We start from the raw sequence: 16,830 nt of genomic DNA on the forward strand, positions 1-16,830 counted from the left end.
TGATTTTTTACAGAGAGGAAGGGAGAGGGATAGAGTTAGAAACATCAATGAGAGAGAAACATCAATCAGCTGCCTCCTGCACAACCCCCACTGGGGATGTGCCCACAGCCGAGGTACATGCCCTTGACCAGAATCAAACCTGGGACCCTTCAGTCTGCAGGCTGACGCTCTATCCACTGAGCCAAACTGGTTAGGGCTTCCCTGATATTCTTATAAAAATTCTTAAATTCGTATAAAATATATGAAATAAAAACAAAGCCCATTACTAACTAAATCATAAATAAAATGAAAATGGTTAATAAGAGCACACAAGAAACATTTCTTCTTAATCATCCAAATAAAAAAGAAAAAAGGATTGAAAGAAGGACAAATGGAGGGGAGAAAATAGAATAGAGTGAAGTGCCTTAATGGAAAGAGGGAAGGAGAAGGAATTTTTTCATGACTTGAAAGGTGTCCTTCCCCTGAAACTATGAAGGCTCCAGATTTCCAAAATAAGTCTGCTACTTTGAAAATATGCTGCCAATCCTTTGAGATAGATTTATTTATTTATTTAATCCTCACCTGAGGATATTTTATTGGAGAGAGAGAGAAAGGGGGGACGGGAGCGGGGGAGAGAGAGAGAGAGAGAGAGAGAGAGAGAGAGAGAGAGAGAGAGATTGCCTCACATAAGCGCCCAAACCCGGATCCAACCTGAATCTAACCCACAACCTTTTTGATGTTGGGACCATGCTCCAAGCAACCCAGCCAAACCAGCTGAGGCATCTGAGATTTAAATGACAAAAATTCATGAATAATGGTGACACCAACAGTTACCAGGAAAAGGTGAATGGGTAGTGTAGTCACTGGGAGAGACCATCAGAAGGAGATGATGGAAATGGTTTAAGCACAGAAACAAATCAATTTATCACAGGTTTTAAATTTCAGAACAACTTTGCTTTCTTTAGCCAATTTCTTTGTGTTAAACAAGAGTTGATTTTCTATTGCAAGAATCTTCTAAGCTCTCCCTTGGGACAGTAGTTGGTAACATGAATCTAAACCAGTTCCTACAGAAATGGCCCTGAGACGAGTAGATGGAGACAGGAACCTTTTTAGGATCCTAATCTCTGTGGGGATAAAAGCAGCCGCAGCCAAAGCCTGAGGAGCTGGGTAGGTTTTAGAGAGACACTGTACTGGGAATCTTGGAGTTAAATGTCCCACAGCTGACAAGCCACAACACGTTGATCTTCTGCTTAGGAAGAAACTGACCTTTACAAAAGTGAAATAAGAGGGGGGAACAAGGCACAAATGTTGAGCCACAACCAGTCCTTCTCAGAACTGCATCATACCTTCTCCTTGCATCCTTATTAAATCCAGATGTACCTTCGATTTTTGAAAAGTCTAAACAGGCATGTGTTTCATTTTTCTATTTCCTACCAGAATCATGTTGCACGCCTGGCAATGCTTTGTATCTGATCTGAAATTTACAGCTCTTCTCCTGCTTTAAGTAAACATCAGGTACTTAGCTAATTAAATGTCAGACCCGTAGGGTCTTGTTTATAGGAAAGTGTCAACTTTCAGGATGTTGTGAGTAAGTCTCGATAAAATTACGTAGAAAATGACTGCGTGCTCTTGTTTCATAGGCTGACCTTGAGGTCATCACCGCCTGAAAATGGCTCAAAACTAAAAAATGATCTAAGGGTTGAAACCAGATAAGATCAAATTGATGTCATGGTAATTACGCGGAGTACCATTCAGTCATTAGGTAGATTCTACTGTTGATCCCTGGGCTTAGATGCCGGTGGGAACATGCAGTTTTTATTTCTCTGCTGGTATAAAAGCAGGTGGGGACTTTGTTTAACTGCAGTTACTGAGAAACCACAAAACGAAGCTAAAATCCCTCAGACCCACAATCAACTACCCCGAACACATCCTGCAAAAAGTCCAGAGGAAGGTAAAGTAAAAGGAAAAAAAAATTGGGGGATTTTAATTGAGTGAGGAGTAAAATATTTGAGAATGTAGGGGAGCTGTGCATAAACCTTAGCAAAAAGGGGGAGAGGCGTTGACACATTCTCTTTCCAGCACTCATGATTGAATTGGGAGGGAGTCTGTAATATTGTGGTCTATGATCACAGCCTAAGATGTTATCTAACAGAAGCCAGAAACCAAATGTCTCCTGCTGAGATGTGTGAGTGCCTGTCAGTATCTAAAAAATTTCCTCACGAAATACTGGAGTCATTTGAAAGGCATTCTTCTGAGTGGCTTCCAGGGGACAGGCAGAGGGCGCGTAGACATTACGTAAGTTGCTGATATTGTTTTATCATCAGTTTTTAAATGACGCATAACTGAGAAAGCTGCCCACTGATAAAGCAGCTCACCTGTTCAGCTAAATGACATAGATCCTGATATATTTTGAAAAGATGTTCTTGTCTCGATTTGAATAGTTATACTGAAATCTCTTGAACAACATCGTTTCCATTTTTTTTCATAAAATGCTACAAAAATAAGGGTCAGTAGTATTTCTCCAACTATCACTGATGACCTTACCATTCGAAATCACTTGCCCAAGTCTGATTGGTTTGTTCCAAAAAGAGTTTCTTGGTGATCTTTCTTAATTCTTCCACTGCTGCCATTCCTCTCTCAGCCTTGTCTTGATTTCCTGCTGCAGTCTCCATTTGAATTAATGATTGAACCAAGGCAAACAAAATCTTTAGCAATTTCAATATCTTGATTGTCTACTAGAGGTACAGTGCACGAAATTCGTGCAGGGGGGGAGGTTGTTCAGCTCGGCCTGCACCCTCTCACAATCCAGGACCCCTCGGACATCCCTCTGTCAATCTGGGACTGCTGGATCCTAACCATTCCCCTGCCTGCCTGCCTGATCGCCCCTAACCACTCTGCATGCCTCCTTATCACCCCTAACCACTCTGCCTGCCTGCCTGATCACCCCTAACCGCCTCTCCCTCAGCCACTGCCATGGCAGCTTCATCCGGAATGACGTCCAGAATGACATCTAGAAGGTCATTCAGCTGTCTGGTCTAATTAGCATATCATGCTTTTATTATTATAGATGTTAAAGTTGTGCATTTCTTCTGTGGTCATGATATTTGTCTTCTTGATGTTCAAATGCAGTCCCGCTTTGGCACTTACTTCTTTAACTTTCATCAGAAGTCATTTCAAATTATTGTTACTTTCTACTAGTAAAATGGTGTCATCTGCATATATTGTTACTGATAGTTCTTCCACCAATAATCAAGGTAAAAGTTATTATTATTACCAAATTCAGTATTGCAGATACTATGTAAAATGCTAAGTCTAATTTTTTTTCACATTTTATTACATATCCCCTAATAGGTTAGTTGAATAGGTGTTCTATAAATAACACTTCACAGGGAGAAAGTATCAGGAGAAAGTAGAGAGGTAAGATTGGGATCCCGTATCTCAGATGCTGGAGGAGAAATTTTTGTTATAAGAGAAAGCAGTTGTTCCTGTTGTGTAACAAACTACCCAAAAGCTTAGTGGGTAAAACAAGTTATTGTTTGTTATCTCTCAAGGTGCTATAGGTGGACTAGGCTCATCCAGGCAGTTCTTAACATGCGTTTCTCATGCATTTGTGACCAGATAGTGGCTGGGGCTGGAGTCATCTGAAGGCTCAACTGGACTGGTCATCCTGGATGGTTTCTTCACTCTTGCTTCCCATGTGGCATCTCATTCTTCAGGGCCTCTCCATGTGGCTTAGCCTTTTTATCCTATGATGGTCTCAGAGTAGTAGCACTTCTTACATGGTAACTGACTTCCGAGATGGAAGAAGAAACTTCCAGGTCTCCTGCCATATTCTATTGGCCCAGTGTTGGCCCTTCCAAATTCTATTGGCCCAGTGTTTCCCCTCCCATATCCTATTGGCCTAAATAGTCATAGGGCCCATTTGGATCAAGTGGGGGTACAAAGATAGACATTCCACTTTTTGATATGGAAGTGGCACGGTAATATTGCAGAGGAAATATAGGCTAAGAAATATTTTTGTGGCCACTTTTGGAAAGTACAAAGCATTGGAAACTTAGGGGCACTGAACAACAAGGAGGCTTGTCTTTGTAGCTCCTCTGCTCTGTTTTTATCACAAAATTAAAATCCTTGTAAGGTAACATTCCAGGATTGATAAATCTATAATCCCGGTTTGTCTTTTCTATTATTGAAAGACTTCAAGGAAAATTAAATATGTTTTTATGCTTTAGTGCTTTTAACTAAGAATGATACTTGGTGTATCAAAAGATTGCCTGAAAGTAGCTCAAATAAACACAACAAAATATGGTGCATAAATTTAAAAAGTCACAAGATAGAGACTTATATTACCATAATAATCCTCTACATAAAACTTTATTGGCCTTTGAATGTTTTATTTTTCTGAGGGACAAATTGACACCATCCAATATTTTATTCCTGATAAGCATATGTTACTGAAATGATGTTAATTTTAAAAATTGGGCATTTTAAAACAAAAACCTTTGAATTTCTCATTTAAAACAATATTTCATGTTGCATAGAGTTTGTCCTATCAACATTTTTTATTGATTTAGCATTTTAAAAAATGCTGATGTGCTTGGAAAACCAGAAGGGTGATAGAAAAACCAAGACTTGCATTACAAGATTATGTAAACATTGCAATGTACCTTTAAATAACAATTAAGGTAGAAAGTATATATCTTATTATAAGTCCCTTAAATTTAGTTAATTAAAAAAAGAAACTTTGCAAAACGTGATTATTATAAGAATGGTCATAAAGAAATTGAAATCATTTTTATAATTCTATGAGCCTTTCAGTTTTCTTCTAGATACTGCCTGCTGTTTTAATTTATTTTTTAAAATAAATATTTTAAGGTCATCTTTTGTTCTGTTCTTCTTTATGGAAAACCCGTTTGTGAATGCATAGCTATGCTGTATAAGCTATGCTGTGTATTTTCCTTGTCGTGGGACTCCTTTTTCACTTCTTTTCTCTCTATTTCATCTGGAAAACAAGTTGGCTCCCTTTTAAAATTTTGTGAAGGCACAAAACAGTATTAAGTGATGGATAAGCGGAAATCCTAATCCAAATACTGCTGTTGAACTTGTGTGATTTCACTTGGCCTTATTTTCCTCTGGATACTAGGGCACTTTGGGGACAATCTATTTGTCCTCTACTTTCTGGGGAAATTATGAGGACTACTGAATACATGAAGGTCCTGCACAAATGTCAAGACAATAAAATACATGTTCTTTGTTCCCATTAGTTTTTCATCTCTCCATTTTCATGTACCCAGACTGTCAAGGCTCTCGATGTCTACAGATGCATTTATTACAGCATTCATCACTTTACCTTGTAGTTATTTGCTTTTGTATCTGGGTCAAATAGCAGGAAACATTCATATTTGTATTACTTATACTTTGGCACAGTGCCTAACATGTAGTAGGTAATTATTCAAAGTTTCTAAATCTTCCAAGTGTTCAATTTGGATCTTAAATTTGGCACTTAACAACATTGAACGCTTGTCAAATTACCCTAAACTCATCTTTTTATAAGAAAGAGAACACTAATTCTCCATATCAAAGAATGGATGAGGGATTTGAGATGGATCTTGGGAGTGTTAACGAGGTTCTCCTAATCCATCTCCCCAATCTCTCAGATATTCCCTGTCTACCTTGGAGAAAACTATCAGTGAAGGTGTTAATGGGTCTCAAGGTCACTCTAGTGCCTGGGAACAATGTTTGAAGGGCTTTTTGGAAAAACTAGGAACCTGGAGGAAGATTATTGATTTGGGGGCTGGAGCATGGTATCATGGAGACATTCCCTGCTAGACTAGTGGTTCAAAACATGCCACAGAACAAGGTAAAAACTCACTCACTGCAACTAGAGTGCATGAGGAAAGAAAACTAGTAGACATGGCCACTCCAGCTGAATTTCCTGACCACGGACCCCAAACTCTTTAAATTTGTGCACCCAGAGACAGAGGTGATCACCTGGTGGGAGGCAGAGGTGAGTCTGCTCAGGGGTCTGCTTCACGGTTGGTGGTGGAATGGAGGATCTCAAACATTCTACTCTCCCTTGTGACTTTCCATCTTCAAACCTTCATCAGGCTGAACTATTGCTGTCATCTCTGGACCAGGAAAGATGCTAAAGCTTACAGGCCTATTTTCTGTTTAACTGTTATGGAATTAATGAAATTGGTGAGGAAGTGACAGTTGGACACTGTGAGGTTCAGGAAAAAGTCTTTATTAAAGCAGCACTACTGGTTCAGGGGACCCTAAGATCCAGATCCTAAACAACCTGGACAATGAGATTTTCTCTATATATATATTGGAAGGGTTAAAGAGAATAAAACGGGGCAGAGAAAGATTTATTGTGCTCAGCAGATATCGTGCAGAAAGCTTGCAGCCTTGAGCACAGCATAGCTCAGATAACCAGAATACACCTGGCATGGGAGGAACCAAGGACAGACTAGATAATTAAGAAGGGGCAGTGACTAGACTATAGGCTAACAAGAATATGCATTAGGGATATTAATTAACTTAGGTACAGAGTTCCTGCTAGTCTCCTACATTCTTTCACAAATGGAGTTAATTATCGGCTAGCAAAAGAGTGCAGTACAAAGCAGGTTACTGGGACTAATTCAGATGGCTAGTCCCCAAAATGTCTTATGCTCCCCATCATAACAATTATTGAATACTTATCTCATGCCAGACAGTATGCTGGGGATTAAAGGCTGAGTTTTCAAGGTTCCCTTTTATTCATTGCTGTTCTCTGGCGGTGCCTACTTTCCCCCTCCTTGGTAGCTAGCTGGGTTAGATGAGGTAATGAGGTGAACTATTAGGTTAACCCTCTAGAAGTCAGTTAGATTTAATCTGTTTTGTTAAAGAATTATGCCTGTTATCCTAGCAGTCATCTAAAAAAATGTGCTATGAGTAAGCGGGGCTTCCTGGTATGGAGAGTAGAGATGAGTCACCCCACCTATCACACCATCAGAAAGACGGAAACCTCACTCTCTGGCAGTGGGGAGCAATGGCAGCATCTTTGTGAGTGAAGGGCAGGGTGTCCCATTGCACCAGAACACTCACAGTCTTCTTGGAACAACCTTTTATGTATAGGCATAGGTACATACGCACATGCACACCTATTTTTCTATTTAATATAAAAAAAACCACATTAAATTTGCCTTGAGGTTTTTCAATAATGGGATAGACAGGCCAAGATTATAGATTTCTCAATCCTGGCACTTTTTAAGGATTTTTGTGTGTGATAAAAACAGAGCAGAGGCGCTTCCAAGAGAAGTCCCCTCACTGTTCATTGCCCATGAGGTTTTACTGCTATGGCAGGTTGTACTTTCCAAAGATGGCCACAAAAATATCTGTCAGCCTACATTCCCTCTGCCAAGACAGACACTCCCACATCAAAAAGTGGTGTGTCTGTCTTCGTACCCCATATGTATATGTGTGTGTGGATATGTATACATGGGCAGCTCCTTAAAGGACTCTGAGGTAGATGGGCTGAGAGGGAAGAAAGGCTGTACAGGACAAGTTGAGAAAACACACAGTTTCTTGGATGCACATCAGCCTCATGTGGCAGGTGGCAGGAGCTAAGGGCATGTTCAGTGGACGTGAGAAATGGACTGTGGGGTTGAATGTAGAGAGTCTGTGGTGTCTACTCAAAACACTAAGAGGCTGTGGTTAGCAAATCTGATTTAGATTGTGCATACTTTTTCAAAATAGCACAAATCTCAGCTGAACATTATTTTTCCTGTCCTGGTTTATAAGGTTTTTCTTTCAATTCCAAGACAAAAAGACATAAAGGTGATTAGCATGATAAAAATATTTTTAAAAATGTTTTCAAAAACACCTAGAATTTAAGGGTTAGTTCTTTTCTGCTTGGTTAATCTTATTTATTTACTTGCTTATTTATTTATTTTTTAATTAAGACAAAGCTGTTTCTGTTGTTCAGCAATGCGGACTTGGGTTCTGTTCTTTTCAATCTCCTCTTTCCTTTATCATAAATCAAATTCTAAAACGCGGATTGACTTTATACTTTCACATTCAGCAATCTTGTTATAAATGTTTTTTCCTGAATTAATTCTGATATATGTTCACTGCATAGTGCTGAATTTTCATAATATATGAGCTGCAATATCAAAGCACAAAAGTGGTGCTAGTTTAAAAAGGAAACCACTTTTAATTCTGAAATTTTCCTTGTGGTTTTGTATATCACTTAAGCAGTGGCTCTCAAACTTTTTGGTCTCAAGACCTGTTTATGCTCTTAAAAATTATTGAAGAGCCCAAATATCTTTTTAAAATTAAGTTATATTCATCAATATTTACTGATTTAGAAATTATCTCAGTAAAAATTTCAAAATACTTATTCTTTTAAGAGCAAGAACATCAAACCCATCACATGTTAATGCAAATAACATATATTTATAATAAAAATGACAATTTCCAAAACAAAAAACAATGAGAATAGTGGCATTGTTTTATCTTTTTGCAAAAATTTAAAAAGACTGGCCCAATAGAACATAGCTATATTTGTATGTGTTTCTTTATTTAGTCTGTTGTATATCATGTCATGTAAGCTCTAGAAAATTTCTTTGAACACGCATGAGAGGATCAGAGTGAAAAAGGCAAATAGCATCATAGTATTATTATGAAAATCATTTTCACCTCTCAGACCCACTGAAAGTGTTTAGAGCCCCCAAATCACACTTTGAGAACTACTGACTTAGAATATTTATTTAGTTAATTATGGATGAAGATAAAACCAATAGTTACTTGTGTATAAGTACATACATCAGATAGAAATGATGTGCATATGTTTTAGCCCTACCTATACTCATACAGCCTATTTTTCTGTATTATAAACTGTTAGTTTTACTATTTGACAAATCATTCTTATGAGATATAAACATCTAGCAAAACCATGGTCTTATATGTCAGTCTACATGAAAAATAACTATAAGTTTTGACTCACATGCATTTTTAAATTTCATTCTGAAATGTCTTTTTTTTGTTTTGAATAAGTATAGACTTAGAGAGGAAGTCGCAAAAAATGTACAGGGAAGTCCTGGATAACCTTTCACCAGTTTTCTCAATGATAATACCTTGCTTAATTACATAGTACAATGAGAAAGCCAGGAAACTGACATTGGTACAACCCACAAAACTTATTCAGATTTCACTAGCATTCTGTGTGTGTGTGTAGTTCTATGAAATTTTACCCATGTATAAATTAGTGTGACAACTACCAATTCAAGATACAGAGCTGTTCCATCACCACAAGGCTCCCTTGTGCGACACCCCTCATCTCCCTCCCCAACACTAACTACAAATAAGGATAGTGAGGCTTCTTTACAGGACATTTAAAAAGGAAAATTTATTGTTGCTGTCATTAAGCCCGATTCTACTGGTTGATGTGAGAAATGAGAAGATGCAAATTCCCACCTCTTCCCAAAAGACAAATTGTTGTTTTATACATGACTTCAGAGTATGTGGGAGCTGTAAGCAGAGGGATCCAGGCACTGATGACTGTTATTAGTAGCGCTGTTAAAACTACTGATTGTTGTTATGACTGATAAGCCAATTTTAGAGTTAACTTTTTCCCCATCCTGTTTTGCAGAAGAGCCATGGATTACTACAGAAAGCATGCAGCTGTCATTCTGGCCACATTGTTTGTGTTTCTGCACATTCTCCATTCCTTTCCTGATGGAGAGTTTACAATGCAGGGTGTGTGACCCAACTTGCATTTGCAGTAATAAGAAAATCAGATGTACATCAATAACTCCACTAATTATATATCCACTTCCTTTTCACATGTGGTAAATCCTGGCTGCTGGATTCATATCCAGGAACTTGCAGATTGTGAACATAAATTAAATTATGTTCTAATGAAAATGATATCTTACATATCTATTTAAATAGCACCCTGTATATTTTCATCTGAAATACATTCCTGATTATTCTTTATCTGAGTTTTATAAGCAGAAAATGTTTCTTATTCAATTTAGCTCAGTTGTGGTGGGCTTTTTTTTTTTTTTTTTTTTTTACATTTCTCCTGGAAGACTTGAGAAAGATGAAGTCTCACAGCAGTTAATGAGTGAGAAAAGCAAAATCATTTTTTATGCAGCAAATTTGTTTTGCTGTATTGTTTGAAACATTTTATAGAGTAGCTGATATATTTCCATCTGCTGTGAAATTGTGAGCTACTATTGGTTCAAGTTTTTCTCTAGACAAGTGGTAATATTTTAACCCCAGATCCTGCATGCAGATGTCCCCTCTAATATCAGGCTCTCTGCTCTCACCAAGCTTGCTTAAATCTGACATAGTTTTCTCTATCAATATTTGGAGTTTCTTTTGGAAAGAACAATAGTAGATTTTAAAGGGGAAAATAGTTTGCCTTTGGGCAAAATTCTCCTTTCAGATGAGCATGTTTTCATTTATCAAACTGTGTTTCCTTATAGGCATACTATTAGTACTAGGATAGAGGAGTCATGCGGGGAGAGAGAGAGACTGCTGCTATTGAGATTTTCCATGAATATCTATCAAAATTGTTTTCCCACAAAAATAACTCTAATTCTTGGGTGTGGAGAGAGCAGAGCGCCTGAAGAATGGCTTCTCTGTGTATAACACATTCAACAGCAACTTGGGCTTACTCCTCACGGGTGGTAGAATACTATGGCCTTCCTGTGACATTACGCCCTATACATAAAACAAATAACTCTAATTCATATAATTAGTTATTATGTATGAGGATTACATATATAGTATTCAAAAAGAATTTATTTATCCTAGTCCCAATGGAAAAAAGACTATATACCATCCCATAATAAGGAAAAATTTATAGTTTCTTTTTGAATTGTGTTCGGATTATTTTGTTCTTTGCCTTTTCTTTTTCTTTTTGGCAATAGTTTGCCCAGAATGCAAGCTAAAGGAAAACAAATACTTCTCCAAGCTGGGTGCCCCAATTTACCAATGCATGGGCTGCTGTTTCTCCAGAGCGTACCCCACTCCAGCAAGGTCCAAGAAGACGATGTTGGTCCCTAAAAACATCACCTCAGAAGCCACATGCTGTGTGGCCAAAGCATTTACCAAGGTGAGAACCTAAAGGGCTCCAGAAGCTTTCTAACAGTCTAACCGAAGAAATGTCCCCAGTGTATATTCATGGGGTTTAATGTCAGAGGCATCTAATGACACATCCTTGTTGGGCATTAATGCTGGGAGGGGTTGCATTTGTCCTTTTTAATCAAAGAGTCAGCAATCCTGTGGGTACAGGCTGGTTTTATTTAGAATGAAAAGAATAGGGGCAGAGGTAGTGAGAGGCGGATTGGGAGAGAGTATGATGCTTACACAATGCAAATTGTGTGCACTCTCCTTTTAGAGTCAAAATATCAGAATGGGAGAAAATGCAAATCTAGCAAGCATCTATTCAGCTCAGCTGGCTACAGATGCTTTTATTTAACATTTTTTAATTTTGCCTATTGTCTATCTATCTATCTATCTATCTATCTAATTATCTGACTTTGTTTTGTTCACCTTTAGGCCACAGTAATGGGGAATGTCAAAGTGGAGAACCACACGGAGTGCCACTGCAGTACTTGTTATTATCACAAATCTTAAATATTTTGCAAAGTGCTGTGTTGATGACTGCTGATTTCCTGGAATGGAAAATTAATTTGTTCAGTGTTTCTGGCCTTGTGAGATAATACTCTCCTTTTCCTTACCACACCGCTTTTGACATGCTTCAAGGATATACTGCAGCTTTATTGCTTTTCTCTATCCTACAGAATAATCAGGAGTTAGTTCTTTTCATTTGGAATGAAATACAGCATTTAGCATGACTATAAAAAGCTGGTTCTGCTGGAAATAAAGTCTTTTAAATCATCATTCTATCACTGAATTCCAATTTTTTTCCTTCAAAGCTTAAAGCTTGTTGATTTTGATAGAATTCATTGAAGGAAGTGAGCCCAGGGGTGAGTGGGAGCCACATTCACTGAGTGACCTGACCCTGGAGAACCTTCTTCCCACCCAGCCTTTCAGAGCAAAGAACCCATCAGCCAGTGGGCAAGTTATAAGACATTCCATTGGGATGAGGGAAGAAAACATAAATTGCATTTTTATTCATTTTTATAGCACCCCATTGATGGTTGACGAATTTTGTAAAAGTACAGGTACATTAGTATGTAATTATGCATATTTGGGGATGTATCAATTTTTACTGGTAGAAGTTTTCAATCAGGAAAAAACAACACCACCACAAGACACTGCCCCAGAGTTTGGGAAAGACAAAATCCTTCCCAACCTGAAGTTTCTATCCACTCGCCTTATGTCTAGCAAAAAAGAAAAAAAAAAGTGCATCTTATTAGTCCCTCACAGCCAGGTTGTAACTGAATGGGGTGGCTCAGGAAAAGATACCACCATCCTCAACTAAAAATGGGCATTGCTCTGAAATTCCAGCGGCATCAGCTCTTACATGCCACGTTTAGATCTGAGTGGGAACGAGCACACAATGAGCAAAGTATTCACTGAGTGTTCACTGTGGGCTAGATAGAGTACCAAGCACTTTCACTTCGTCTATGCAAATGCTTAAGAGATGACATGCTTCAAAGTCACATTTATTGAGCAGTTACACTTAAAAACAGAGATTGTCCTTACTTTGAGGACCATGGTTGTTACTCATTAAGTTATATTGGCTATGATAGAGATCAAGGCAATCTAAAAGTTCTAGTTCTAAAGGAGCATGAAACTGGGGGGAAATCATTCTAGTCAGAGATAAAGTTTTCAAAAAAAGTTTTCAGTCATCACCAATTTGTCAAGATTCCATTTCTGACTGAAAAGTCCCTTCTTAAAAGTTTGGTAAACACACCACGTGTCAGAGTGAAAAATTAAAATGAGTGCATGTACTTTTTAAGAAGCACTGAATTGCACATGATCATAGTACTTCACTTTATAATTCATTTATTTATTATCATTTATTTAATGTCTAGTAAGTGCTGGCAGATTGTTAGATCATGGGGATTCAGAGATATCAGGATTCTCTGGAAGATAAGATTGAGGAAAAAATGCAGCTTAATTAGAAAGAATAATGGTGCTGATCATTCAAATATTTAACAGGTATTCATTGAGAGTCTACTACGGGTCAGGTCTTGAGAGCTTGTTTGGATGAGTCAGCAGGAGAAATCTACTGATACACCCTTGACTGGAGTGCCCTCCGGGATCATCCCATTTTAAGAGGGGATGGAAGAAGTAATGAGAGAGGAAGAGGATATCCTCATGGTCAATCAGATCAGCCAAATCAACCCTGGCCTCCCCTCTGGCCACGTGCCAGGCGTAGTGCTGGTCCTGGGAAGGCCAACATGGGTAAGACACAGACCTGCCCTGAAGCAATTCACAGTCCAGTGGGGAAGAGAGACATAAACAAGGAGTTAGATCTAGTGAGGTATCTACTATTGAAGAGGTGTGGACTTTGATGGCATAAAGGAAGGGATGGCTAACTCTGTCTGGTCCTTCACAGAGAATTCATAAGGCAGGCGATTCTTTTTTTTTTTTTAAATAATTTTTTAAAAAATATATTTCATTGATTTTTTACAGAGAGGAAGAGAGAGGGACAGAGAGCCAGAAACATCGATGAGAGAGAAACATCGACCAGCTGCCTCCTGCACACCTCCCTCTGGGGGTGTGCCCGCAACCAACGTACATGCCCTTGACCGGAATCGAACCCGGGACCCTTCAGTCCGCAGGCCGACGCTCCATCCACTGAGCCAAACCGGCCTCGGCTTTTTTTTTTTTTTTTTTTTTAATATATTTTATTGATTTCTTACAGAGAGGAAGGGAGAGAGATAGAGAGTTAGAAACATCGATGAGAGAGAAACATCGATCAGCTGCCTCCTGCACATCTCCTACTGGGGATGTGCCCGCAACCCAGGTACATGCCCTTGACCGGACTCGAACCTGGGACCTTTCAGTCCGCAGGCCGACGCTCTATCCTCTGAGCCAAACTGGTTTTGGCAGGCAGGTGATTCTTGAGTTAGATCTAGATAGATGGGGGAGGGGTTCATTCTAGTTTGAGGAAACAGCATAGGTACATGTCCTGAGAAGAGAACCAGTACGATAGTCACAGAATGGTAAGAAGTCCAGTGTGACTAGACTGTAGGTAGCTGGTTGGAAGGTTGGAGCTGCAGAGACAAATGGACACCTGTCAAGAAGGTTATACAAAAAAAAAGTGCATTTTATCTAAGACCCTAGCTTCTCAAACTAGAGGGCCTGAGGGTTTCTGAAAGCCACAGGATAAACATGTACCTTCCTGCAGGATCAATTTTGCTTGACAATTTGAGGGGAATGTTATTTTACTTTCAAACCAAAAACTGATCCTATATAATAAAGAGGTAATATGCAAATTGACCATCACTGCCTCATACAAGATGGCCGCCCCCATGTGGTCACAATATGGCTGCCCCCATGTCATCACAAGATGGATGCCCACATGTCATCACAAGATGGCCAGCAGGGGAGGGCAGTTGTGGGCGATCAGGCCAGCAGGGAGGGCAGTTAGGTGTTGATCAGGCTGGCAGGCGAGTGGTTGGGAGCCAACAGTACCGGATTGTGAGAGGGATGTCTGACTGCTGGTTTAAACTGGCAGTCGGACATCCCCCAAGGGGTCCCAGATTGGAGAGGGTGCAGGCTGGCCTGAGGGACACGCCCCCTCCAGTGCATGAATTTCGTGCACTGGGCTTCTAATCTATTATAAAATAGAATGCAAAATTGCAAAAATGGAGTTAAAAATTGTGACTTAAAAAGAAATTTCATGTTGTAAGTGAGGACTTCTGGATCCTGCTCTTCTGACCCTCCCAACCTCCTGGAGCTTGTTCACTCCTCTTACATTAGAAGTACTTAAGTGGAGGAGTTTGAGAGGTTCTATTAAAGGAATAATATGCTCAGCTTTGCACAAACCATTGTCGCAGCAGTAGAGGGTGATCTGAGAAAGTGGGAGACTGGATACAAGATCACGAATCTGGGCCTTTGAAATTATCTTGGCAAGAGATGGTGATGGACTTAGGCAGTGAGAGTGAGGGTAAAAGGAAGGGATGGATTTGGGAGGAATTGGGAGAAAATAAAGAGATGATTGAGGGTGTGGCACCTCATTTTGGGGTGGCTGGTGGATGATTGTGCCAATACTTGGGAAATGGAAAAGTTTGACATGGCAGCAGAAGGGAGATGACAAATTCAGTTGGGGACCTGCAGACTTGAGGCTCTAAGGAGCAGGTGAGCCTGTCCGACAGGCAGCGTGTTCAGTGATACAGAGCCCAGGAAAGGACTCCAGCCTGGAGGTATAGGCACGAGGAGCACCAGTGGCCGGTGGAATCAAACCCACAGGAGTGGCTAGGATTGCTCAGGGGTGTGTGAGGCCATGAGGAAGAGAAGATGCTGGACCACCAAGGATAGATTCTGGACCAGTCTGGCCAAGAAAATAGGTGCTATGTCTTTTGGGATAATTAGAAAGCTCTGGCAGGAGCCCTCTGTAGAGAAAAGATTATCATCTCAGAGATATAAGCAGTGAAGAGAGGCAGATATGGAGGCTGAGAATTTTGCTTCAAGTCTATCTGTGAAAAATGCCTGAAAGAAGTCATAGAGGTAGAGCCAGCACATGTTTGAGGGGTGCTTCTTTCAGAAAATGTTCTATCATTCACCTCAGCTGGAGGGCTGCATGAAATTCTCCTGTTTGAGATTCCTTCCTTATAGCAAAAATATGCTATTTCAGGCACCTTCCAGTAAAATAGCAACACATCTGACTGAGGCAACACACTTCGCCATTCATACCACAAAGTAAGTTAGCAGACCACTAGTCTGTCTGCACTGGGGGTCCTGGATCCTGGTTACCAGAAAGAGAGGGAGTCTGGCATTGTAAAAGGATAGACCAGAAGCAAGACTTCTGCTATTTTGTAATTGTGTCAAGAATTGACCATGACGAGAAACTCCTAAGTGATCATACGGATGTCACTGATGACGAGGGCCCAAGGAGGAGGTCAATAAAACAGGGACGGCTCCTGTGCCTCAGCCTGTGTCCTGGGAGTGAGAGGAAAGGGCAGGAAAATATGAGGGAGAGATAGAGGACAGGGAAGAGAAAGAAGAATGAGGAGGGTATAAAACTTTCCTTGAGCAGAAAAAAAATGTGCAAGAGAGAAGATGGAGAGGCTAGAAGGGCTGCTGGAGGAGTCTGTAGTCTCAGAGGAGGCTGACCTGGACTGAAGCAGAAAAAGAAAGCCTTGACTCTCCTTGCTTCCACCTTCCCCACCCACGACTGTCAGAGTCTAAGTCAGTGATGGCGAACCTTTTGAGCTTGGCGTGTCAGTATTTTGAAAAACCTTAACTTAACTCTGGTGCCCTGTCACATATAGAAATTTTTTGATATTTGCAACCATAGTAAAATGAAGACATATTTTTGATATTTATTTTATATATTTAAATGCCACTTAACAAAGAAAAATCAACCAAAAAAATGAGTTCGCGTGTCACCTCTGACACGCGTGTCATAGGTTCGCCATCACTGGTCTAAGTAATCACCCAGTCAGGACCTGTAGCCTATATGAAGCTTTTGTGCAAACCGAAAAAGATGCCCTCTCTGGGCAATGCACCTGGAGTAAGTCCTTCATGATTAAATGGCACAGAAAAGTGGGTATCAAGCAGTCCTTAACCCTTGGGGGCACCTTTGTGTAATATGCAAACTGTGCAATCTTACATGACAGCCCTGCCCATAATCTCATCATCCTAAGATGACCACTGTTGCAATTTGGAGACATCACATCTTAAATTGGCAAGAATCTTAGTTGACATTGAAGATCCCAAATA

The 16,830-nt window shown here is 39.8% G+C and overlaps 1 protein-coding gene and 1 non-coding gene across 2 annotated transcripts; both read left to right on the forward strand.

Moving 5' to 3' along the window:
• Positions 1-9,614: 9,614 nt before the first annotated feature.
• Positions 9,615-11,604, forward strand: CGA (glycoprotein hormones, alpha polypeptide). The gene is made up of 3 exons (XM_070419315.1): positions 9,615-9,714; positions 10,896-11,080; positions 11,527-11,604. The coding sequence occupies exons 1-3, from the start codon at positions 9,615-9,617 to the stop codon at positions 11,602-11,604; spliced, it is 363 nt and encodes a 120-aa protein (XP_070275416.1).
• On the forward strand, positions 10,566-10,694 carry LOC139013398 (small nucleolar RNA SNORA11). The gene has a single exon (XR_011472040.1). It is a non-coding gene; the product is annotated as a small nucleolar RNA SNORA11 (small nucleolar RNA).
• Positions 11,605-16,830: the final 5,226 nt, after the last annotated feature.

This window comes from Myotis yumanensis, unplaced genomic scaffold, assembly GCF_028538775.1.
Source record: "Myotis yumanensis isolate MYYU_CA2020_CCGP unplaced genomic scaffold, mMyoYum1.0.hap1 SCAF_6, whole genome shotgun sequence".
Lineage (NCBI taxonomy): Eukaryota > Metazoa > Chordata > Mammalia > Chiroptera > Vespertilionidae > Myotis > Myotis yumanensis.